The sequence below is a fragment of the Procambarus clarkii genome, chromosome 28 (assembly GCF_040958095.1).
Source record: "Procambarus clarkii isolate CNS0578487 chromosome 28, FALCON_Pclarkii_2.0, whole genome shotgun sequence".
Classification (NCBI taxonomy): domain Eukaryota; kingdom Metazoa; phylum Arthropoda; class Malacostraca; order Decapoda; family Cambaridae; genus Procambarus; species Procambarus clarkii.
This window is the reverse complement of record NC_091177.1, coordinates 3347501-3373944: the sequence shown is the minus strand read 5'-3', so window position 1 is coordinate 3373944 and position 26444 is coordinate 3347501. Positions and strand designations below refer to the sequence as shown.

The 26444-nt window shown below is 40.5% G+C and overlaps 2 protein-coding genes across 5 annotated transcripts in view; one reads left to right on the top strand and one right to left on the bottom strand.

Moving 5' to 3' along the window:
- Window positions 1-8551, bottom strand: part of LOC123755013 (uncharacterized) — a 28326-nt gene extending 19775 nt beyond the window's left edge. For all 3 annotated transcript variants that reach the window (XM_045737422.2, XM_045737421.2, XM_045737423.2), the window contains exon 1: window positions 8403-8551. The gene's annotated coding sequence lies outside the window, so the exon portion shown is untranslated. The remainder of the gene's footprint in view (window positions 1-8402) is intronic.
- The window catches only part of LOC123755015 (uncharacterized), a 35517-nt gene extending 10909 nt beyond the window's left edge, over window positions 1-24608 (top strand). Inside the window, exons 1-7 of one of the 2 annotated variants that reach the window (XM_045737425.2) lie at window positions 13400-13791; window positions 14479-14623; window positions 15636-15776; window positions 17692-17762; window positions 19548-19641; window positions 22935-23054; window positions 23527-24608. In XM_045737425.2, coding sequence (XP_045593381.2) covers window positions 14480-14623; window positions 15636-15776; window positions 17692-17762; window positions 19548-19641; window positions 22935-23054; window positions 23527-23691 — 735 coding nt within the window. In that variant the 5' untranslated portion in view covers window positions 13400-13791; window position 14479 and the 3' untranslated portion in view covers window positions 23692-24608. Of the gene's footprint in view, window positions 1-13399; window positions 13792-14478; window positions 14624-15635; window positions 15777-17691; window positions 17763-19547; window positions 19642-22934; window positions 23055-23526 lie in introns of those variants that run through there. The other variant, XM_069332786.1, reaches the window with a different exon arrangement.
- Window positions 24609-26444: the final 1836 nt, after the last annotated feature.

Genomic DNA, 26444 nt, shown 5'->3' with positions numbered 1-26444 from the left:
TATAAGGAGCACTTAAATCGCCTGTTTCTAATACTGCTACTGCTTGTGTTGTACACATTTAGGGTGTTATGTTGATGCTTGTGTTCACCAATAATATTTTTAGCTAAACCCCTTTTACATTCCCCTCACTGGTTTTCTTTCCATTTTTCTGATGCTGACTTCAGAGCGGCAAGGGCAGTGTTGCCTCGCGTGCCCCGGCGTGCCCTTATTGGAGGGTAAGACGCAATGACTTACGGCTATATTAACGACGCCTGTCGCCGGAAACAACTTTGACCCAAATATCACAGTAACAAGGTTATCGCGAATAACCGAACTCATTTACGGGCTCACCATAGCCCGTGCTACATGGACATTTCCTTTTGAGTAGCTAAATCTGAAACAACAACAACAACAACGGAAGCAAACAGTGATAAGCAGGTGTTTGGGGCTCCTAAGGAGTCCCTCAGGGAGGCAGACACGGGCCTCCACCACACACACACACACACACACACACACACACACACACACACACACACACACACACACACACACACACACACACACACACACACTGCGTAGCCAAACACAGTCTATTCAAAAACACGGTCCCAAATAAACTCATATCCAAATAGGCAAATACGCATATACGACTTTTAGTGACCTCTGACACAGCAGGAGCCAGCCACCCAGCACACCCTGAGGGCCACACAGGAGCCCACCACACCCTGAGGGCCACACAGGAGCCCACCACACCCTGAGGGCCACACAGGAGCCCACCACACCCTGAGGGCCACACAGGAGCCCACCACACCCTGAGGGCCACACAGGAGCCCACCACACCCTGAGGGCCACACAGGAGCCCACCACACCCTGAGGGCCACACAGGAGCCCACCACACCCTGAGGGCCACACCAGGAGCCCACCACACCCTGAGGGCCACACAGGAGCCCACCACACCCTGAGGGCCACACAGGAGCCCACCACACCCTGAGGGCCACACAGGAGCCCACCACACCCTGAGGGCCACACAGGAGCCCACCACACCCTGAGGGCCACACAGGAGCCCACCACACCTTGAGGGCCACACAGGAGACCACCACACCCTGAGGGCCACACAGGAACTGATGTGGTGGAGGCTGACTCCATACACAGTTTCAAATGTAGATATGACAGAGCCCAGTAGGCTCAGGAATCTGTCCATCAGTTGATTGACGGTTGAGAGGCGGGACCAAAGAGCCAGAGCTCAACCCCCGCAAACACAACTAGGTGAGTACAGGAGCTGACCATTCTCCAAGGACACAGTAGGAGCCCACTAAGACCTCCCTCTCCCCGCATCTCTCGGCCAAGCCGGCGCCGGGCACCGTCTCCCCGCCTGAAGAACCAGCCAGAAAACTGAAAAAAAATGATAAAGTTCCATGTGATCCTGGGCGATAAGTACGCCAGGCGTCGTAACACTCTAGACCGGTAAATTAGGACTGTCTGACGGCAATGTCTACACCAGAAACTTAAATTCCCGCCACGTGTTCCGGCGGCCGCCAGACGGAGCAGACGTCCAGACGTCTTCCTTGTCAAGGTCGCCACCCCGTCCCTCGTATACAGGAGTTTTTTGTTCTGACCACTGAACGAGTCCCAGTTGTTTATGAATGTTATTTCACAACTAAAGAATGATTTAAAATCGGAGATTTATCCCAACTGTCCTTGACAACCACTCACTACTAACACCGAACCTCGGCGGAACTATTTATTTCTAGTTGACCAGATCACACACTAGAAGGTGAAGGGACGACGACGTTTCGGTCCGTCCTGGACCATTCTTAAGTCGATTGTGACATACTTTAGCCACGTAATTGTGACTCATCGCCTATTTATTTCTAGTGCTAACTTGAATCAGTTTAAAATTTCGTTACTTTTACCCTTGCCAACATCATTCCTTCCAACAGAAACAGACAATAGGCTTGTTCACATTGCCGCCCAAATTGTTATCTAGTCTGTGTGATATGTCACCTATACCAGTCACAGGGAAAACACACCGTCATCCTATTACCAGCATCTCTTGTACAAAAAAGCCTCCAACATATATTATTTGAGAATCCACAACAACTAAGATTTTCCTTCCTCTCCTGTTGAGTCGCTTCGGTGTCCTGCCTCTTGCCATCCTGACTTGAAATCTTCTTTGTCTCCATTACCGGGCGAGCAGCTACCGCCCTCCATCACTCATCCTTCAGCGCAGAGGGTTTCACAATGAATACCAAAGACCTCTTCATAAGGCCCTTATCCTAAAGACAAGCTAACGTGTTGTTTTCACAGGATCCCCATCCGTCTTAGCCTCATCTTGTGACAATTCCGCATCTACTTTCACTTCTTCCGTCAATCTTTCTAAATCTATCCTCATGGCGGAACGTCCAACCACTTGGGCTGGATGGTAGAGCGACGGTCTCGCTTCATGCAGGTCGTCATTCAGTCCCCGACCGTCCAAGTGGTTGGCCATCATTCCTTCCTCCCCATCCCATCTTAAATCCTTATCCTGATCCCTTCCCAGTGCTATATAGTCGTAATGGCTTGGTGCTTTGCCATGACAATTCTCTCCCCTCATGGCGGAACACAGCTCTATCAACTCATGCACTAAACTTAAAAGATCCAGAAACTGGTCCACCAGCTTTAGCGACCATCACGGTTACTCGTTACAGAGGGAGGCGTGTTTTGTGCCGAGCAGTTGATGGGGGATGTGTTATAGAGCGCTGTGTTCCAGCCAGAATTTTTGTTTCAAAACTCGTTTGATAGTTCTTTGTAGTTGACTAGTACTGGCTGGGATATTGACTCGCAGTCACTTACTTTAAGTGCTTCCTCGCTTGCCATTTAAATTGCAATTTCGTTTATATATATCCCAACATAACCGGATTAGGAGGGTTATCCCATAGCCCTTTACAAGGCAAGATATCACCCCATAGATCCCTACAAGGCAAGGGAGCGCCCCATAGATCACGCCCCTCATCCCTCTGCCCCTTTAACTGTACTCGAGAGAGAGCTTGGCCACCCTGACAAGACCACCTCCTCCCTTCCCCCGAGTTAAAGAGTAGCTGTGCTGCCCAGCTCCACCAGACTTCATCCACCGGTTAAACCTTCAGGCATGTGTGTGTGTCAAGCATGCCGGGAGGAGACGTGTCCCTCTGATACAGCAGTGGCCCTGCATACAACAGTGTCCCTGCGTGCGGCAGTGTCCCTGCGTACGGCAGTGTCCCTGCGTACGGCAGTGTCCCTGCGTACGGCAGTGTCCCTGCGTACGGCAGTGTCCCTGCGTACGGCAGTGTCCCTGCGTACGGCAGTGTCCCTGCGTACGGCAGTGTCCCTGCGTACGGCAGTGTCCCTGCGTACGGCAGTGTCCCTGCGTACGGCAGTGTCCCTGCGTACGGCAGTGTCCCTGCGTACGGCAGTGTCCCTGCGTACATCAGTGTCCCAGCGTACATGTGTCCCTGCGTGCGGCAGTGTCCGTGGGATACAGTATTGTCCCCATGGATAATGTAGTATTACTTGAGTATTTATAGGGTTGCAGGCGGACTTGGCGAGGCAGGAAAGGATACGGCAACAGGAACCAGGACGACATCATGGTGGACAGCCAGTCAGTTATGTGGACAGGCAGTCAGTTATGTGGACAGGCAGTCAGTTATGTGGACAGGCAGTTAGTTATGTGAGTCAAGTAGTCAGTTATTTAGGTAGATATGCAGACAGGCATTTAGACATATATAGAGACAGGAGACAAGCAAGAAGACAGACACAAGTCAGGCAGGCAGACAGGCAAGCAGACAGGATGTAAAAGGTAGCAGTACCTAGGCCAGTATTGATCTGAAACACAATTACCTGACCGTTGCCACCTGTGTTCCTTCCTCAACACATCGCTCACCTCGACCCCCAGCATGTTTCCTGCGCACACTTAGAACGCACCTGTTGTTCACCCACCTATTCGTATACGCACCCCCACCCCCACCCCTCCACACACACACACACACACACACACAGAGGGCGACAAAAAACATACAAACTTGAAAAGGACAGGAAGACTGCATACTATTGGACAGTCAGAAAGTCTTTGGCACGGTACTCTTCATCAGATTATTATACAATTTGGAGAAGTGGTCAGAAGTGACGGTGAAAGTGCTACAGTGGCTAGCCTCTGCTCATAACCATTTATACCAGCGTTCGATTCATCGGACCGGCGAGATGTTTGGGCACGTTTCTTTATACCCGATGTGCCTCTGTTACCCTAGCAGTAAACAGGTACTCGAGAGCAGAGTGAACGTTGTGGGTTGCATCGTGGAGTTGTTGGCTTAGAGAGACATCCTAGAGCTTAATATGCTCCCTGTCCACGACATCTACCATATGGGAGAAGTAAATAAACAATAAGGTTGGTAGGAGTGTATCAGAGCGTCGAGGGGTTGTTAGCGGGGCTCCATAGGCTCAATAATAACACCTATCCTGTCCCTGACTAATATGTTGAGTGTCTCACAGTGCATACTCATTTATGGCATATCCAAACACCTTTACAGAATATACCCGCAGGATACTGTAGAAAACACTGACAGAACTTAAAAAGTTAAAGAATGGTCAAAAAGCGACTGTTAGAATGTAATTCTACGTGTGCAAAGTTATGAAGATTGGTGCTATATGACCGGACACAAGGTATATACCACATGGAAGAGGGGCCCTTCTTGTGTTGGAAAAAAAAAGACCTGATGACTGAGATAACATGGAACTGGTCTCTTTAAGAGACAACATTAACCGGAAAACATAAGCTGCATATACAAGGTTTAGCCAACGTAAGAACTGCATTCTGAAATTTGAACAAGGAAACAATCTCTGGGCTCTACCAAATACGTCTGATAAATTCTGGTATTTCGGCTCCAGCATGAAGTCCTTATCTCGCAAACACAAAATTAATCTGAAATAAATCCCGAGGAACATGTGACACCAGGATAGTGCCAGAACTAAGAGGTATAAGATATTAGGAGCGTCTAAAGGAACTAAACCTCACAACGTCAGAAGACAGAACAGTAGAGACGGCAACTGATGGTAAACAAAGACAGACTATATCTACAAGAATGTCTGTTTGTTCGTCCAAGGTTGTAGGCCAGACGCTTAGGGCTACTCTCATTCAACTTTGTAGGGTGAGTGATCTGGGGTAGGGAATAGACATAGGCTGGTCGGGTCGGTTTTATTCTTCTATTAAGGAGGGGGATCGGGCTGAATGGTGACCCCTCCCGATCAGTGAAAAGTGGCTGACCCAGTCACTAATTTTGTTACTCGAGAACGATGTATTACATCTTAAGAATGAGAGAGAGAGAGAGACATAGGGCGGAGAAAGGTAAAAAGAGTAAGAGGGATAGAGAGGAGAGGAGAGGATATATATATGTGATGGGGGGAAATCTTGGGGCAGATGGGAAGGGAAGGTACTTGAAACTAAGTACCTGAATGAGCAAAAGAGACATTAAACCTTTGGCTGTTTTAGTGCAGTAAGTAAATTAATGCTGGGTATTGAAGTGGTGGAGACAACCTGTATACTGATACATATCCCTGGTATACAGGGACATGTATACCAAGCGACTGAAGGTTGCCTTGACCCAAGAGCTGAGGCTCAGCCGCCACAAGCACTAGATGAATAAAGTACGAGTTCATAATAAATGGAACGAGCACACGCTCACGCCTCAGCACTAGAACATGCGACCCACACACGCAACACACGTACACACGCCACACAGGCACACACAACACAGGTACACACGCCACACAGGTACACACGCCACACAGGTACACACGCCACACAGGTACACACGCCACACAGGTACACACGCCACACAGGTACACACACAACACAGGCACACACAACACAGGCACACACACAACACAGGCACACACACAACACAGGTACACACACACAACACAAGCACACACAACACAGGTACACACACGCCACACAGACACACACGCCACACAGGTACATACACAACACAGGCACACACACAACACAGGTACACACGCCACACAGACACACACTTTAGACACACAACACAGGTACACACACGCCACACAGGTACACGCTCGGCCCCTTTACTAAGACAAGCATACGTGTACATATTCCCGACATGCAAGGCATATACAGGCGCCACTATGCTTAGACTTCTTGCCCCTGAGTCATTAACAACATTCGTTATATCAACTGTTTCCGGAGTAACTCGTCATAAAGAGATAAGACTTAAGGAGAAGTCCAATATATCGATCTGGTGGTGGTAGGGCTTACCTAACAGTTGCTACGGGGAGGATTACTGTTTTAAATTTATTGACTTTTGATACTTTTGCCATATCTCACCTTGCAGTTGTTGCTGGAGGTGACTTATACTACTTCATCTTTCAGTGTATTCTAATTGTTGATCACATGAATAGGGTACGAGGAATTCCTTACATTTCTTCGACATATTACATTTCCTGCGTACATCTACCGGTATGTCCTTTCTGTGTGTTTTCTCTCACTTTAAAAGAAGTTGTTTTTGTATATTTATCTCAGTATTTTGTATGTCGTGATAATATTCCACAGAGTAGTAGTTTGGTACACCTTTCGAATTATATACGCCGTCCTTCACAGTTAATCATCAGTAAATGGGTACAAATATAAAATTATTTAAAGCAATAATAATTTATATAATATAATTTACTTTCTATTAAGTATTTTTAAATTGTATTATTTACTGTGAATAGTGTAGAAATTTCGTGTTTTATGGCATTTTTGGGGGGTTTTATGTTGGGTGTGGCGAAGAGTCAAAGACCGGTGAAGCCTATAGTTCTCAGGGACAATGCCAGAGGTACCTCATTAATGTATAGAACTGTCAATACATTGTTTAGTTACCTTATTGCACAATTGTTAACAAACCTATTTAATTTAGGTCTTTTATTACCGTATAACTGTAAATCAAACATATTCCCCATATGGAATTTTATGGACAAAATGTTGCTAGTGACCGACAGTTTTTTATATTATTATTATTATTTTCTACCACAGACGTGGCCACACATTTACAATGCTAACTAGCATATATACATTTAATTCTGTCCTCCATGGACAGGGTGAGAGATTTGTCAAACATATAGTTCAGGGATTTATTAAACAATGACCGACAGTACAAGGCTCTTATCTTAATATTTAACTGAATTGCACTTTCCCGCAGTACTCGTATGTATAGCTATAATTTATCTACTAGATATAAGCATTTGTTTAAGACTGGCGGTACTTTGATTGATGTCATACTCACTGGAAATGGTATATTGTAACTAAATCATTATGACAATCCGGGCTCGTCCGAAACCTTATGCATGTTATTGGCTTTGCAAGAATGTATCTCACTTAGTACTGCACTTCCTCAATTAAACTATTGCTATTCAGTCAACTAAGATTGTATATACTCACAAGAATTGTTACAAAGAACTGTTACAGGTTTATATTTCCTAGTTTCAATGTCCACCTTCTGTTGCAATGTCTCTTAGATATTTATCGTGCACTAAGACTGGTCATGGTCACTGATCATTGTTTCCTCCCTATTAGGGTTTACCTTTCGTGAGATCATCCCCAGTCCCACCGTTCTTGTTCTTGGTGTTCCCAATAATGAGCGTCAATGTTAGTAGCATATGCAAGTCATCAAACTTATCTTCCTGTTACTGAAGAAAGCCTCCTTCAAACGCATCTGTCATGGCAGGCTAGGCTACCATATATTCAATAATGTTTACCACTTTTCACACACACATGATGCCATCTATCTGCGATATCACGTAGCTTATATGATTGTAGTCAGCATTCACAGACTCTAGTCTCACTATAATGTCCATTGTTATCCTGGTAATACCTCAAAGATCGCATTACCGTCAGAAATGTATTTTTAAGTCCACAGAGCTCTAGCTGATAATGTCACGTTAGACCTACATAACACGTTGCTTAAGTTAATACTGATGCTATTTATCTCATGTATAAATGATGTGATCGCTTACGGCGTTCAGCAAGCGTAAATACGAAAACAAATTTAGTCAATCATTCTGAAATTAATACGAGGGAAAATTTCCAATGTGTCCGTTTCTTTCTGTTCGCCTATATATGTTTGGTTATGCATACGCAGTGTGCGTGAAACTTGCAATAAGTAATGTCGTTATCCAATAGATGGAACTCGATAGCGTGACACTAAATACAAACTCAATAAGGCAATATGTCCACCAAGCCAGAGTCCATATTGTTCCCCTTTCTTAAATTTTGGCCAACTGGTCCACACCCTGTTTGAACACAAAATATCAATACTCACCCATTCCAAATAATTCACACCATAAATCCTGTATTATAGTCCCCGGTTGCCTCCATTTCAATGCATAAATATAAAAAGCTCTACATATAATACCTGTATTAGTCCAGATGCTGCCAAAAGTATCAAATTAATACACACTGTCACTACCGGCGCTCGGGCCACACTGCTGCAGGGAAGACCGGGGAGATGCCAGGGGAAAACTTGCCATGTGCACCACCATTTTCCCTAGAGGCCCTAATCCTTTAGGGGAAGCTATGGTATGGAAGTTTCCCTGAAAATTATTATATAGGCATAATGTTGTATTTTTGAATGGGTGAATTTGAAAGGTAGTGAATCATATGATACAATGAATGCCACAGTTGTGGAGACGGTATAACTAAAGGATGGAAGCTATATAGGTGAAAAGCTATTGCCTTAGTTGTCTATATAGATTTAAAATAGGCCTACATATGTGGAGCTATGATTAATGGGCTTGCATAATTATACTGAAATACTTTTCTTATTATTTTTTTATTTCTTAGACTAGTTGGAAATAATTAATGAACGTGATGGATCATTTACAAAATACATAAGCTACAAAAGTTAACTTTAATGCGCGAGAGTTTACGACTAAACTGATATTAACTAATAATATAATGGTAGCAACTGTTTCATACTACAAATTTGCATAATATAAGTTACAATTATAACTTGTTTTACAAAAAAGATTTTTAAGTAAACAAACATATTACTTGTTTCAGATTAAGACTTGGTGATTCATTATTCTCGACTTTATATAAATTATCTTGATGATCGAATTAATACAAAGACGAAATGTGCTATATAAACCTTATGGTATTGAGAGTTCCTACATCTCTGCCACTCGCACTCCCAACTTTCTTATTGTAATATATTTTTAATGAAAAATAATCGACATTTACACGAATTTAGCCTCTTAGTGGCCTCGACGAAGACAGGAAGCCGGAGGCTTATCAAAGGACCCTCCACATTTGTCCTAATGATTTTATAGTATTATTTTGCAATTCAACCGTGTTTTACGGCTTCGCCGGGTATGCGATTCCATGGGTTTATAACCCTGTGGGTGAAAAAGCATTTCCTGTTTCGTGCTCTACATTATGGTTTAATTGATGAGCTTTAAACCGTTGCTTCTTAATTGTTTGTGTTATATTTAATTTTTTCAAGAAGTTGTCTGGATCAGTGTCCTCCAAACTGTTCAGTATTTTTAAAGTTTTGGTGAGATTAGCTCCGTCATGCTTAACAGTGTTTTTTAGTCCTGTGGCCCTCAACCGTTCCTGGTATGAGAGTCGACTTAATTCTGGGATGATTTTTGTTGCCTGGTGTTGGACTTTTTCGAAAGCAGTTATATAGAGATTATTCATGCTATAATCATTAAAATAACCATTTCGGTCATATTCAATAACATTAATTACATGGAGGTTTAAGGTATTATGCAGACAAAATAAAGTGACATTAAGAAACGAGATAATTAATAGCTTATCTTTCATAGTTCCATGTTACTTATACAGAGATTATATTATATTTTCATGTGTTTACTAAATATGCGATCTCATGTAGGGAAGGTGGCAGGGAGGAAGAATTTCCCTGCACTAGGGAAAATATACAGCCCATGCTCATGACTGCGCCGGTCAGGCCCGACATAGCTGAGGTTCAACCTCAATTTGAGATCATTATTTTATACAGCATACATCACTACATTCGTTCCTTGATATTTTCAAAACTATTTATAAATGTAATTTCTAGTACCGTGTAAATAGTTGAACTTTTTGACGAATATGAATTTGGTAAATATTAATTAAGGTAGGTAGACGTACTGGCAACTCAAACAGCCGGGTCTTGTCGCACGTATTGATCATGAAAATACTGTTGGTCGGCACCCAGTTAATACCATTCCCCTCACATGTTCCAATGCTAACACATGTAGTACAACGTAATCTCTTAACAGTAAATGAACAAATCTTAACAGTATTTTGCTACCACAACAGTTAATTTGAAATATCACAGTAGCCCCAAAACAACGTTGGAAGCTTCAGGCTGGGGGAGGTGATATTCACAGGGTTATATTGGACATGATTCACAGGGAATACATGGCGGTGACTCAGGTCTGTTAGTTAATAAATTTCCCCTCTGACGCTAGGGGTGAGATCATGAGGAAATGAGAACTTTAAATATCTGTACCCACCTACACTGTATACAAGTTCTTATGTTTTTCAATTATTTAAACAATGCAACCTGGGGACCATTCTTTATATATATGTATATATATATATATATATATATATATATATATATATATATATATATATATATTATATATAGAGAAAAGAAAACTAAGTACTATCTAATAAACTCCATGTAACCTACCTTACCCCCTAAGTGTCAACCCATGTCTTGTTATTTTAAACAATGCTGTTTGTTGACCAACTTGACTAACTAATGATTTCCGCCATGTTTTTTTTCCCCTTTTTCAATTCATTTTCTGCTTTGATTTCACTTTGTATTATGTTTTAGTCTAAGTGTTTTTTCCCCCACACCTTGCCCGAAACGCTGTACGTTTAATTAGGCATTAACTACACTACACTACACTACACAGGCAGTAGCACTCCCGGTTGTAATTCTTTTAACCATGTCGTGGCACAGTCGATTAAGGCGCGTCTGGGATCCTTTTGGACTTAGGTTCGAACCCTCATCACGGCCCTTGTGGATTTGTTCATTGGGCACTGTATGTACTAGCTATATCTAGAAATCCAACATTATGTTTGTAGCTCATCTTGTATGTATGTACTTTGACCTAAATAAACATTTGATTTGATTTGATTTGATTTTATATAACGTCATTAACTGCACACCAGAGTAATAAGCTTATTTGGTTATTTAAATAATTGATTACATTTAATTTTATAATCTTTATTCACAACTTATTTTAGGCAATTCATTACAGCTGTGGCACAAAAATTTATTATTAAAATATATTATCTATATAAAATCGGTGTACATATACTTATATGTAAATTGTGGCACGCAGGTGTTCAATATATCACAGCCACGTGGGAATACACAAGTTGTCAGAGACTCGAAACTTTTAATGACTAGACTGTACGCAGATTATGAACACAGTTAGAAGCCTCTCCAGCAGTAGGGCCGCTGGGTACAGTGGGCTCCTATATACATCTTACTACTACTCGATTTAGATTGTTATATGTATATCTGTGAGTTTGCATTATACGATGGTGTACACCCGGCCAAATGTAAACTCAACACAACTATCCACACACTCCGCACCACTAGTTTGCAAAGACTTTAGAGATAACTATATCACCAATGTTCAAGAAATACCTCCATATATCATCCAAAGTTATATGTTGTTCAAAATCATAGTAAATTATTACAAGGTAGCCTACTGTTAGTTAGTTAGTTTAGTTCATTTATTATGCACCCCATACCCATCTTGTGGACGGTAGTGGAAAGACTTACAGAGGCTCCATAGGCTCATACATCAGCCTACTGTCTGTAATGTATGTACTTCCTGAGATTATTATGTAACTATCCTTCCCACCACCACTCGAAGGATGGGTATATAGAGTGCATATTAAATTAACTAAGCTAACTAACCGTTGTTGATGTTTGTGGTCCTGTTGACCAGAAGCCGCAGTAGCCACGTGCCAACACGAAGAGTGTGGGTGATCCTTGTCATGGGAGTGTGATATGTAGGGCAGCCTTGAAGTGTGTACCACGAGAGTGTTTAGGACGAGCATCGACCTTGTCTAGGCTATATAATAATAATAATAATAATAATAATAATAATAATAATAATAAGAAGAAGAAGAAGAACCCCTATATATATATATATATATATATATATATATATATATATATATATATATATATATATATATATATATATATATATATATATATATATATCATATGAATCCACTTCCTTACACACGAGGTGTTTCAGACAACTTAAATAATAAGAGAATTTAGTTTAAAACTCATTGGGTAACATGTAACATTATATAATAAGTTAGCTAACATTTGAACTGTTAAATAAAATTATCAAATGATGCACAGTTTTTAAAGTAATAGTTAATGAGGAAAGGTATTGTCTATTTTCTTATACAATCCGTAGCTTCATGAGCAACTATATTAGGAATACAAATATAGTATTTAACAATGATAACAACAACACAAATTGATTTATTTTAGATGAAGATTTGTGAATTGATTTTGTTACATGACGTTAATTAGGTGACTAAGCTGCATTATACATATTCTCTAAGCTGCATTATACATATTCTCTAAGCTGCATTATACATATTCTCTAAGCTGCATTATACATATTCTCTTAGCTGCATTATACATAATTGTATACTTATTAATATAACAAAAAACTGTAAAACTCAACAATAAAGAGACCTTGCAATATTACATGTAATTTCCTTAATGACTGTATAACTAGAAACCTTGGATTTTAAAATCAACGAGTATAAAATTGTTTAGACTTTGGTGGAGGCTAGATGGTGTCTGAAGCCTCGCACCACATGTTTGGGTTTATTTGTGGACATTTTACCCGCCGTCTTCGAAGAAGAAGAAACTGTTCTATGAACGGCTTAGCACAAGCGTTAATTTATACATTTAGCGTCGGGGAAGTCTTCGTTACAGCCACAAAATAATAAAGTCAAGGGCATTTTGTTGTATTGCCTGGGCTTGTGTTCCAATGGCCATATTAAAGATATGTGATATTATTTTACCGTCTATCACTCTATCTCCGTCTCTGTATGTCTCTTCTCTATCTCCCTGTCTTGATCTCTATCTGTCTGCCTATAAGATCTCCATCATTCGAAGACTTTAGTTAGTTCTTACCCGCCATTTTCAGTTATCTTGCATCCAAATTAATTTGAATTGAAGAGTGTTTGGAGGCCTATGGCGACCCTTGTCTATCTTACTTAGTTATGTGAGTCACTGCTAGATTACGAATTTGCTGGTGTTATTATAATATATGTATAACTCATTACCTAGATGTATTCTAAATGTCAAAAAAATTAATTTTGTTTGCCATCCGCGACACAAGTGGATTCACGAACGACAACAGCAGCTCCCCGTTGCTAGAGTGGTTGCTAGGGACGCCATACACAACTGAACGTTGGAGTGAACAGTGCTTCCAGGTTTGATGGCGTGTTTGTGCTGCACTATTGCAAGTTGTGTTTCATTTTAACGAGTATTTATTATCCTGCTCGAATTAACAATTATAGTAAATGCGTTATCAACACAGCGAAGGGCCTTAGTGTAACTTAACGAAGGACTCTAGATCAATTTTAGAATCTGCATGTTTTGTGTTCAAGTAACTGCTTTAGGCGATCAACTATAAGGAGTGCAGAGACAAGACATTCATCTTCATACTTGTACGTGTGAACCTGATTTTCCTGCCACCGTAAAAACGGTTATTGCCAACAACAGCAAGGTAAAAATTGTGCTACAGTATTTTTTATATTGTATTCCTCAATAATAGTGCCAAATGCTATAAGATTTTTTAATTCCTCTCTGATATCAATGTCTTGAAGGTTAACATAGGTTATACTACAAGAAAATTTACTTTTTAGTTTGTTTGCTTGAAAATAAAAAGTTTGCTTCAAAATCACAACAAATTACTGTTTGTAAGTGATCCTCTCTCTCTCTCTCTCTCTCTCTCTCTCTCTCTCTCTCTCTCTCTCTCTCTCTCTCTCTCTCTCTCTCTCTCTCTCTCTCTCTCTCTCTCTCTCTCTCTCTCTCTCTCTCTCTCTCTCTCTCTCTCTCTCTCTCTCTCTCTCTCTCTCTCTCTCTCTCTCTCCCCCCTACTCCCTCCCTCCCTACCCTCTCCCCATCGTGCCTGTAATACTGGCTTCCACATCTTTTCATCTTATCATTACATCAGCATCATTTTGATTCATTATCTAATTTCAACCAACTGCTTATCTCACTTGGGTCCACAACTTCGAATTTGTATTGGCTTTCTAGTTATCTTTTCATCTTCGGTTCTCTTTCCTGATTCTCTCAGTTCCTTCCTCTCAGCTCGCTTAATACCTTACATTTATCACCTTGCATCCCTGGTCTTTATTGTCCCTGATGTGTCTCCTGAGGAACTACTCTGAGCTGTATCTTGCACCTGCAGGATGACGATCAAACTGGAGGACATGTTGACGGTGGTGAAGGCGCCAGCCCAGGCCCTCGACCTCTTCCGCACCAAGATCAAAACAAAGGAAGACTTTGACAAGGCTTTTGAGAAGGTCCCGGAGTACAAGATACGCCCAGAGAAGGTGAGTGTGGTTTGAGTGAGAGACAATGTAGGTAGGGCATTTTAAAAGGGCCGAGAATGTAGCGCTTGAGATATTTGGAACGACCTAGCCTTGTAACCTTCTCCATGTATGGTTACACCGATGATATCGGCATCCCAAGTTACGTCGATCTATTTAGAGTCGATTTCAGAAGAGAAATTATTATGGATGCTGGGCTGCAGATGTTGTTGTGGTCTGTCAGATGTCAGGAGGCCTGGTCGACGACCGGGCCGCGGGGACGCTAAGCCCCGGAAGCACCTCAAGGTAAGGTGGTGTTGCTGCCAGAGAGACAGAGGAAGGTATAATGCTACTTGTGTTGCAGAGTTTCTCTTGCCAACACTGTCGCTGTAGAGGATAGATTACTTAAGTCTCTCCATAACTGTGTTGATGGGATCCTGACACTGATGCATCAGGTGCTGGCCACCACACGTTCCTCAATGGTAATCACTCTTGCTTCACACATTCTTCACAGTCACAAATATTTGTGGTATATTATTTCCAACTAAATATTAATTGTTTTTAGTATATGTTATCTATAAATTCTTGACCTCGTCAGATTTGACTGAAGATGTTATAAAATAACATAATAGTTATGTTAGTTCACTATTAACATAAGGAATGGTGTACACAGTTTGATAATTGTTCTAGAGACCGTTATATCATCATCAACGCTAAACCTACTGATACCACTTATCATCAACAACTGATACTGGCCACTCACCTGAGAACGTTGGCTTGCATAACTGGTGTGTAAGCGGCGTCACACGGCCAGCGGGTACGTTACATGCAAGAGCTCTTCACGGACATTGGGTATAAGGATTCCTGACCCAACCTCTAGAGTGTAAGCTATACGGAGATGTCTGTGTCAGCTGGTAAACGTGTAACATCAGTGTATGTCAGTTGCTGCAGGGCCGCAGGTATAATTATTGTGATACCACTCTTGTCTCCCTAGAACCCCTTCCCTCACCTCTCATGTTCATTTCTCTCACCACAGGTGCGTCCAGGTGAGGTGATGGGTGACGGACCTGGGGGGTGGCGCCACACCCCAGCCAGGAGCGAGGAGCCGCCCCAGGCCGGCTATGCCGACCCCCTCCCACCCTCCATGCAGGGACTCAACATGCACGAGTTCTACCAGGTAACAGTATTAATAATACTACTACTACTATTACTACTACTACTACTACTACTAATAATAATAATAATAATAATAATAATAATAATAATAATAATAACTGATAATTGGAAAACATGTAAACTATATGTTTTCTTTCGTCTAATGTGTGTAAGTGTCTTAATGTCTGTAACGAGCCAGCTGGTCTGAACCGCTCCCCCCTCGCTAGGCTCGTTAAAGCGGCGGCCGTCCACCAAGACATGTTCATCACTTTTAACATATTGTGTATGAAAAATAAGTTTCTTCTCATTTATATATTTATGTTATATATTAAAGTTCTATGTATAGTTAGGCATAGGTTAGGTTGTTGTTATTTAGGTTGGCGATTATTTGTATTTGACGTACATCTCGAGGTTATCTTGAGATGATTTCGGGGCTTTTTAGTGTCCCCGCGGCCCGGTCCTCGACCAGGCCTCCACCCCCAGGAAGCAGCCCGTGACAGCTGACTAACACCCAGGTACCTATTTTACTGCTAGGTAACAGGGGCATAGGGTGAAAGAAACTCTGCCCATTGTTTCTCGCCGGCGCCTGGGATCGAACCCAGGACCACAGGATCACAAATCCAGCGTGCCGTCCGCTCAGCCGACCGGCTCCTCCTATAAATTACATGGGTGAAGCATACAGCGTGAGGCTCGAACAGAGGTCGTCAGCGAGGCACTGTTCGAGAAATGGTTCAACATCATCAGTTGTGAATTGTGTGTAAACCGTTTAGTCGTAAACAGGGGGTCTGGCGGCTGGATTAACAAACATTTGGCATGTATTGATGAGGACGGACTCCGGGGATACGGAGTCCGTCCTCATCAATACATGCCAAAGTATTGTTTTAAGTCCTCGTGAGGTTCAAGTTCAAGTATGTTTATTGAGATAAGAAAGAAATACATCCCAAAGTAGCTTAGGCTATTTCTACCCTCCCCCCTTACTCGTGAGGTATTCCCCACGTACTGAACATTAGTTCAAAAATTTACGAAGATCGACAACACCAGATCTGAGGGGAAAGGCTAAAGGATCTGTGTATTTTTAAATACTTTCTAGTGTTATGATTATTGGCAAGCTCAAACTAAAAGTTATTTTGCTGAGAGGAATGTTTGAGAATATTCCTAAGTTCCTTTCTAATATGACAGCTAATAGTCCCCTTTTAAGGTAATTTTGCATAATTAGTAGCTTCAGGAACTGTGATCATTTTTCCGATAGGTACAAAATTTTATATTAGTAGTTTTCCTCGATATTCAGTAAAACAGGTTTGGAACAGCCTTTTATTAAAAAAAAAAAAACGCGCATAAGAACTTAATTCCAGCATCGACATTTTTTTAATCAGAACAAATGCTCTATTTAACAGTTTTAATTGTATTCAACTGAAATAGTTTAGGACACAACTTAGATAATGTAAGCCTAATCTCATGAATATAGGTTTTATTATCGGCGGAAATATAAAAAAATATTATCAGTTATCACCAATATCAGGAATTAGCGAGTCAAGACATGCTATTTATAATTTACTTCAATATCATAAATAAGTCGGTTTTAAATGTTTAGGGTGAAAATGCAAAACAAACTTATCCACATGCGAACGATCATTGAAGATAAGAAAAGAATATTCCATTTATTGACGATAGAAAATTGTTTTTCTATCGTCATAGAAAGGTTTTCGTAGTCGTAGAATATTGGTATATTTTATCGTTTAATGCCGATAGAAAATTGGAATATATATATATATATATATATATATATATATATATATATATATATATATATATATATATATATATATATATATATATATATATATATATATATATATATATATATTGTGATGTTTGTGTTGACCATTGTCAGCACTGTATGCCGTAACAACTGGTTGTGATTGTTAATGTTATTACAGGTGGATATTGACTGGAGGATGCTGACCACAGCTCGACCCAAGAACAAATGCGAGGAGGAGATATTCTCCAGGTATACTTTAGGTGTTGTGTATACTCTCTCTCTCTCTCTCTCTCTCTCTCTCTCTCTCTCTCTCTCTCTCTCTCTCTCTCTCTCTCTCTCTCTCTCTATCTCTCTCTCTCTCTCTCTCTCCAGAGGAAAGAAAGGTTTCAACATAGCTGAGGCAGGATTACAGCTCTTGCTGCCTGTTCACCAGGTTTCTTTATGATAGTTCCCTGTGTGATAGTTTCTAAGTACATTCTCATGAAATAAATGAGTTTCTAGGAGCAGGCTTCAGATGAGTTGAGGTAGGATAACAGCTCTTGCTTGCAGTTTCACCAGGTACGTCATTTGACAACCCTTAAAAATCCTAGTCTTGGTTAAAAAAAAAACTCATTAGTGGCTTCGACGAGGACAGGAAGCCGGCGGCTAGTCAAATGTCCCACATTTTCCTCTCCCGCATTTGGTGTTCTTGAACGTAGCAGCCTTGACCTGGTTGATACCTGCTTGATGGGGTTCTGAGAGTTTTTCTACTCCCCAAGCCCGGCCCGAGGCCAGACTTGACTTGTGAGAGTTTGGTCCACCAGGCTGTTGCTTGGAGCAGCCCGCAGGCCCACATACCCACCACAGCCCGGTTGGTCCGGGACTCCTTGAAGGAAACAATCTAGTTTTCTCTTGAAGATGTCCACGGTTGTTCGTGTAATATTCCTGATGCTCGCTGGTACGACGTTGAACAACCGTGGACCTCTGATGTTCATACAGTGTTCTCTGATTGTGCCCATGGCACCTCTGCTCCTGACACCTTAAAACACATACTGTGTCCTAATACTTGGCATCAAATGGCATCATTGGAAGAATGAGCATATTAGTATTTTAATCAATTTACTAATAATAATCATAACACTAATTGGACCCGAGTTCAATTCCCGGTCAGGGTGAAATATTTTGGCACGTCACCTTTCACCTGACGCCTCTGTTCACTTAGCAGTACCTAGGTACCGGGGAGTCAGTCAACTGTTACGGGAGACATCTCCCGTCACGCAGGGTGCAGCCGCACCTCCACAGATTTCCAGTGTCTTCTATTGATACTGGTAATGGCTCAAAAGGGCCACCACTTACGGGCTATTCGTGCCCGTGCCACCTTTTGGGTGGCTTAATCTTCATCAATCAATCAGTCAACTGTTGTGGGTTGCATGCCGGCATTGTTAGTTGTTGGCCTCAGGAGACCTGGATAAGCCTAATACACTTCCTGTTCCTGACTATAAGACGCCAGTAATTAAATAATAAGAGAAATACAACATGAGAGTTATTTAACATTAATTATTATAATATGGTAATACAAAATGTATACAGAATTAATTTTGTTAAAATGTGTTTGTTCAATACACTCGTCAAGTGTAATTCATTTATATAAATTGTACAGGATAAATACTCCAAAATAAGCAATAGTGTAGGTAATCAAGTCGGTTATTTAATTGGTCGGTTCAGGAACTGAACCCTCTAGTTCATTTAGCTAAGCAAATAACAATCTTTTGACGCTAGTTACACAATTATTAATGTTATATATACATGTACACACTCTCATACATACTTGTATATATATATGTAGATTAGTGCCCCGTTGCTGGCCCCCTTTGTACTCACCTGGTTGTGCTTGCGGGGTAGAGCTTTGTTCATACATACCCTCGAGAGGCTGTGGCAGTACCTCTTCCAGAGGCTGTGGCAGTACCCCTTCCAGAGGCTGTCAGAATACCCCTGCGAGAGTCTGCGACAGTAGCCACACGGAGAAGCAGTACATGGGTGTGTGTGCTTGTACAGGTACGTGGAGATGGGTCGCTTACAGCTACAGAGAGTGCGGGAAGAGGCCGAGCGCCTGGCCGAGGGCAAGGACTGGACCGGGCGAATTGTCAAGGTCAACACCAATTCACTCTCAAGGTTTTTTTTATTATTATTTATATATTGTAATATTTATTGGGCCTCAGTGTGACGAAAGGAAAGCATGTTTCCCGATACCCAAATCCAATATTATTGATAACACAACCTTTGTCTTCTCAGCTACGTCCTACACGACATTACAGTGACAAGTAGTGACTATAGTGACAGTGACTATAGTGACAAGTCTACTTAAAATGGTTGACCATTAACTTGGCCTCAACGCTCACAACATGCACATTGTCGGGAAATATATCCACCAGCCAAACACTTCTAAGAATACATGACTCCCAGATGGAGAGTGAAAAGTTTTGGAAATTCTTAGATGTACACTTACACAACATGTTGATCTTAAATTGCCGTAGAAAACTGTCTTAAACTATATTATTACTTCCTAAAATCGGGGATTATGACCCTCGCTAAGCACTGATTCCACTGTATGACTTATTCATCTATCTATATCTCAATGACTCAAAACTTCCTCAGACGCATAATTACTCAACACAAGCAATTAGAATAATAAACCCTAACGCAGACAGCATGCAATAACTTTAGTTAACTCCTTGAACATGCTAAATTAAAATTACTATTACACACTTTCTCAAATGTGTTATATATCTTCAGTTTTGAAGTGCAATGCCATTTCTAACCTAAGAAATAACCGCATCACAGATCGCTGCAACAGGCCAACATAACAGGGAAAAAAGTATCTATTGACCAATCCACACACTAGAAAATGAAGGGACGACGACGTTTCGGTCCGTCCTGGACCATTCTCAAGTCAGTACTTCATTCTCAATCGACTTGAGAATGGTCCAGGACGGACCGAAACGTCATCGTCCCTTCATTTTCTAGTGTGTGGTCTGGTCAACATACTTCAGCCACGTTATTGTGACTCATCGCCTCCAAGTATCTATTAGATTTTCCCGGAGTGCGACTCGACTAAGGTGGAACTATCATGCAAATAAAAGTTTCTAAATTGTGGAAGGACCTCCCGACTACAAGGAAATGTCGTACTACCTTTAACCAGTTTAAAATATAAACCAAGAAGTAAGTAATTGACATTATATAGTCCGAGTTACAGCTCGAAAGCTCCACATTACATGATTTTTCCTAAATGCTTTCTGCTCATTTTTGCTAGCCTCTCATAATTGGTTTTAAATACTGTAAGCGCAGTTATTTTATTGTTACATTATATAATGAATGTAACTGACAACGATCACTTCTACTCACCATAACTACAGCATTATTTGCTAAATATTTACGTGTTGTAAAAGCGGTTTCGGTAGTACAGTCGGGTTCTCTATTCACAATCGAAAATTCAGGGTTCGAATCCCGGGCGGGATAGAAATGGTAGAGCACGTTTCCTATTACCTAATGCATTTTTACCAGTAAGTAGTTAGTCAGCTTGTTGTGTGGCTGCATTCTGGGCGGGGTCAGTAATTCCACCTGTGGAGGTGGGACCTCGATATAAGCCTAGCATGTCTATATACACTGCTTTTTTACGGGCTATTCATGCCCGTGCCACCTTTTGTGTGTGTGGCTTAATCTTTATCAATCATATACACTGCTGCCTGTCACCCCAACACAATTACTAAATATTAAATGTTATATTTATGGAAATTTACGTGTGAAATAGGCTTGTCAACTATCTAAAACAGCTCGCTTTTCAACAGTTTTTCAATAGTCATCCCATTTTAATGTTGGTAAAATAAAATTACCCACTATAATGACCTAAATGACTGAGCGGGTAGCCTGTAAATTATGTCTGTAATTACCTAATTTTGACAATTATCTATCATTTATATTAATGTGACGTCGATATGTTCAGTATGTGATGTAGTTGTAGCATAATGAGATATATACAAGAGTTGTTACATTCTTGTAGAGCCACTAGTACGCGTAGCGTTTCGGGCAAGTCCTTAATCCTATGGTCCCTGGAATACGATCCCCTGCCGCGAAGAATCGTTTTTTCATCCAAGTACACATTTTACTGTTGCGTTAAACAGAGGCTACAGTTAAGGAATTGCGCCCAGTAAATCCTCCCCGGCCAGGATACGAACCCATGACATAGCGCTCGCGGAACGCCAGGCGAGTGTCTTACCACTACACCACGGAGACTGAGTTATTAGTGTTATAATGTTATTATGTGTTGACTAGTAGCTTGACTGCTTCACCAGTTGGCTTCTTCATATCTGGTGATAGCCTCCTGATAGCCTAATGTCCCGCACGTTACCAAGGGCCTGCCTTGTCGATAGCACTTCCTTGTCGATAGCACTTCCTTATACACTGAGGGCCTCCAGGCTTCACAACTTGGTGTCTGCCGTATCTCCCTATATATAAAGTCGCACCTAATTTACATCAATATTTTACCGAGAAAAAGTAAATTTTTGAATGTTTCATCATACACTCATCGAACGGGATTTTCAAGTGGTTGTGTAAGGGAAAATAAATACAATGTATATTGAGTTGATAGTGAATCAAACCCATGTGTCCAATCCCCCGGGCAAATACATAAGGGAGTTTAATGGGTGATTTGTTTTAAATTTATTTAAATTTACAAGTGTTCCCAGCTGAAATTGTTCTCACTACATTGGAAATGTATAGGCAGAGTTCCTAGAGGTCGCACGGACTCTCTCGCTACCGTACGCTGCTTCAAACTACTTTGTAAATTCATTTGAGAGCTTGCCACAGCCTGCTGCACGACGTCATTGAAATATAGATGCTGTTGAATAACAAGTCTGCTTACAGAAACTAGGTCACGTGCTTTTCAATACATATCAATGCATGAAATTTATCACTACGATGCATCCAGCGAGTCTTCTCTGACTACAGTGTCCTGTATCATTAAAAAAATCCTGTAACCTCATAGTAACCTGCTTGAATTCTCACAGTAACCTGCCTGAATTCTCACAGTAACCTGCTTCCCAGTAAGCTGCTTGTATCTTCACAGTAAACTACTTGTATACGTTACAGAAAGCTGTCTCTATCCTCACAGTGAGTAATCCCCCGTAACACCGCTTTGACTGCCCTTGGCCCAACCACTTGGGCTGGACGGTAGAATCACGGTCTCACTTCACGCAGGTCGGCGTTTAATCCCCGACCATCCAAGTGGTTGGGCACCATTCCTTTCCCCCGTCCCATCCCAAACCCTGATCCCTTCCCAGTGCTATATAGTCGTAATGGTTTGGTACTTTCCCCTGTAACACTGTGGTGTTAGAAGGGGTGATAATGAAATAGGAGAGTGCACCCTAGTGATCACCACCACTACAGGTGGTGCCGGGTCGCGGGTCGCTGCCAGAGACAAGGTTCCCCACCTGCAGGGAGTGTGGCGAGGAGCTCTGTGACGCCCTCTGCAAGGACTACCTCTATATGAACTACACCAGGATCCAGGTGAGAGAGAGAGAGAGAGAGAGAGAGAGAGAGAGAGAGAGAGAGAGAGAGAGAGAGAGAGAGAGAGAGAGAGAGAGAGAGAGAGAGAGAGAGAGAGAGAGAGAGAGAGAGAGAGAGAGAGAGAAAACAGTGCGAAAGAAACAGTGAGAGAGAAACAGTGAGAGAGAAACAATGAGAGAAACAGTGAGAGAGAAACAATGAGATAGAAACAATGAGATAGAAACAGTGAGAGAGAAACAGTGAGAGAGAAATAGTGAGAGAGAAACAGAGAGAGAGAGAAACAGAGAGAGAGAGAGAAACAGTGAGAGAGAAACTGAGAGAGAGAGAGAGAGAGAGAGAGAGAGAGAGAGAGAGAGAGAGAGAGAGAGAGAGAGAGAACAGTGAGAGAGAAACAGAGAGAGAGAATAACGGACGGAGGGACAGACAGACAGAGACACAGAGAAGGGAGAGTAATAATAGCCTCATACCACAGACGGAAGAAAAGAAAGAAGAGGAAGAGTCCGGGCTGGACGTGGAGGAGGTGGAGACACCCAAGCAGAAGGGCAAGAAGAAGAGGAGGACAAAGAGGAAAAGTAAGAAGAAGAAGAAGAAGGAGAGCGACTACCCGGATGACGACGCTGACGACGAGGACGAGTGATGAAGACGACAAAGTATTACCAGGGAATACCAACAACATCACACCATTAGAACCAAGCTGGCCGCTCCAGGAATACCCACAACATCACACCATTAAAACCAAGCTGGCCGCTCGTGTATGGGGAAGTTGTCGTGGTAGTGAAGTAGTCGCCAGTATTAGTATTCAAGTCACTAATGCAGTTTAAACCATAATAAATAGAACTTTCAAACTTTGCTCCAACTTTTAAGTTATTGGATTATTGTTTACGAGAGTTTAATTTGATGTTTTACCAAGGCAAAATGTTGAATAGGATTTTGAGGACGTTATTAAATGCCTTATTGTCTGCCAATGTTGACATTTCTACAGTTTGTAAGGAGATCCAATGCATAAAATTCCCCTTGCTTTGGTACTGTAAGTTATCAAACACCATTAGAAATTGATTGCAACATGCTAAGAAAGACTTACCTGCAGGTAAATTCTTAATTTGCAATTTCGAACCTGTTGGAAGTTATTTAAAACATAAGAGGTCTAAGATCCTTTGGTCTAAGATCTATGTTGTTCACTTTATTAGATGTTGGAGGTGCAAGGTTCAGTAGGCGAGGAACACCCCAGGACGCCCTGAACACCACATGTGTGATAATGTGGGTGTCTCTTGCACTCTTGGTGTGCCCCTGAGGCAGGTTGTGTCCTCAGCTGTGGCAGGTCACTGTGAAGCCCTCACCACACACACCCACACTCACCCATCCACCCACACTCACCCAGTCACCTACCCACACCCTCACTTACCCACTTCCCTCTACTGACTTCTTGTGCTTTTAGTCTAAACTTAAAGGTCTTGGAAACTATTTATATTGCTAAAATCATAACAATTATATCTGAAAGTTTAACATTAACTTCCATATTTTATCTTTGTTATCACATACATAACTCCACCTATATATGTATATATATATATATATATATATATATATATATATATATATATATATATATATATATATATATATATATATATATATATATATATAATATATATATATATATATATATATATATATATATATATATATATAATATATATATATATATATATATATATATATATATATATATATATATGTATAATATATATATATATATATATATATATATATAATATATATATATATATATATATATATATATAATATATATATATATATATATATATATATATATATATATATATATATATATATATATATATAATATATATATATATATATATATAATATATATATTAGTATATTTTGGTAGCAGTCTTTCCTGTAGACATATATTATTAAATATGACCGAAAAAGTAAGATTAATAATTCTAACACGAATTTTCTCAATCTTTCGTACATTATGCTTCACTGTTGGAGGTAAATCAAAAATCACTTCTCCAAAATTCATTTTTATTTCTAGTCTGACGCGACACGGGCGCGTTTCGTAAAACTTATTACATTTTCAAAGACTTCACAAATACACAACTGATTAGAACTTGCGTTTCCCTGATTTTATATCTACATTTGAGTGAGGTGGGAAGGGTGATGTGGCATTACATTTGAGTGAGGTGGGAAGGATGATGTGGCATTAACACAAGACAGAACACTAGAGGATATTAATAGGGTATTAAAAGTATCAACACAAGACAGAACAGAAACAATGGGTATTGAATAGAAGTGTTTGTAGAAAGCCTATTGGCTTTCCTCACTCTTTCGCCACCTCACTCAAATGTAGATATAAAATCAGGGAAACGCAAGTTCTAATCAGTTGTGTATTTGTGAAGTCTTTGAAAATGTAATAAGTTTTACGAAACGCGCCCGTGTCGCGTCAGACTAGAAATAAAAATGAATTTTGGAGAAGTGATTTTTGATTTACCTCCAACAGTGAAGCATAATGTACGAAAGATTGAGAAAATTCGTGTTAGAATTATTAATCTTACTTTTTCGGTCATATTTAATAATATATATATATATATATATATATATATATATATATATATATATATATATATAATATATATATATATATATATATATATATATATATATATATATATATATATATATAATATATATATATATATATATATATATATATATATATATATATATATATATATATATATAAGTACCAATAAATAAATATTATATTATACTTCCATTAAAATTTCCTCGTACAACTTTCGCCTTATTATTTATCAAGGTATTGTAACCAGTTACAAAACTATATAACTCCCGGAGGCTGTTTATAACAATAACAACAGTTGACTGGAAAGTTTTCATGCTTGTAAACTGTTTAATAAATGTAAATAAAGCTGCCAAAGACTGAGAAAAGATGTATAGGTTTGTAAGTGCTTGGGTAACTGCTTCGTGAATCTGGCCCCAGGTCTTCTAATATTTTAGTCAACACTTTTTTTCACGATCAATAGGAAACAGGCATCTATACTACCCATAGCTACTTCTTTTAAGCTTGATAATACAGCTTGAAGTTCAGCCTGCGTTGAAGAGACATCGTCAGTTAAGCGATATGTAATAATAGTAACTACGGTGCCGATGTCAAAGTCAGCACTCCCTATCCCTTATGAAGTCATATGATGATGATGTTCCTGGACGGACCGAAACGTTGTCGTTTCTTCATTATCTGATGTGTCATCAAAACTTTATCACAACATTGTTGATTGATTGATTGATGAAGATTAAGCCACCCAAAAGGTGGCACGGGCATGAATAGCCCGTAAGTGGTGGCCC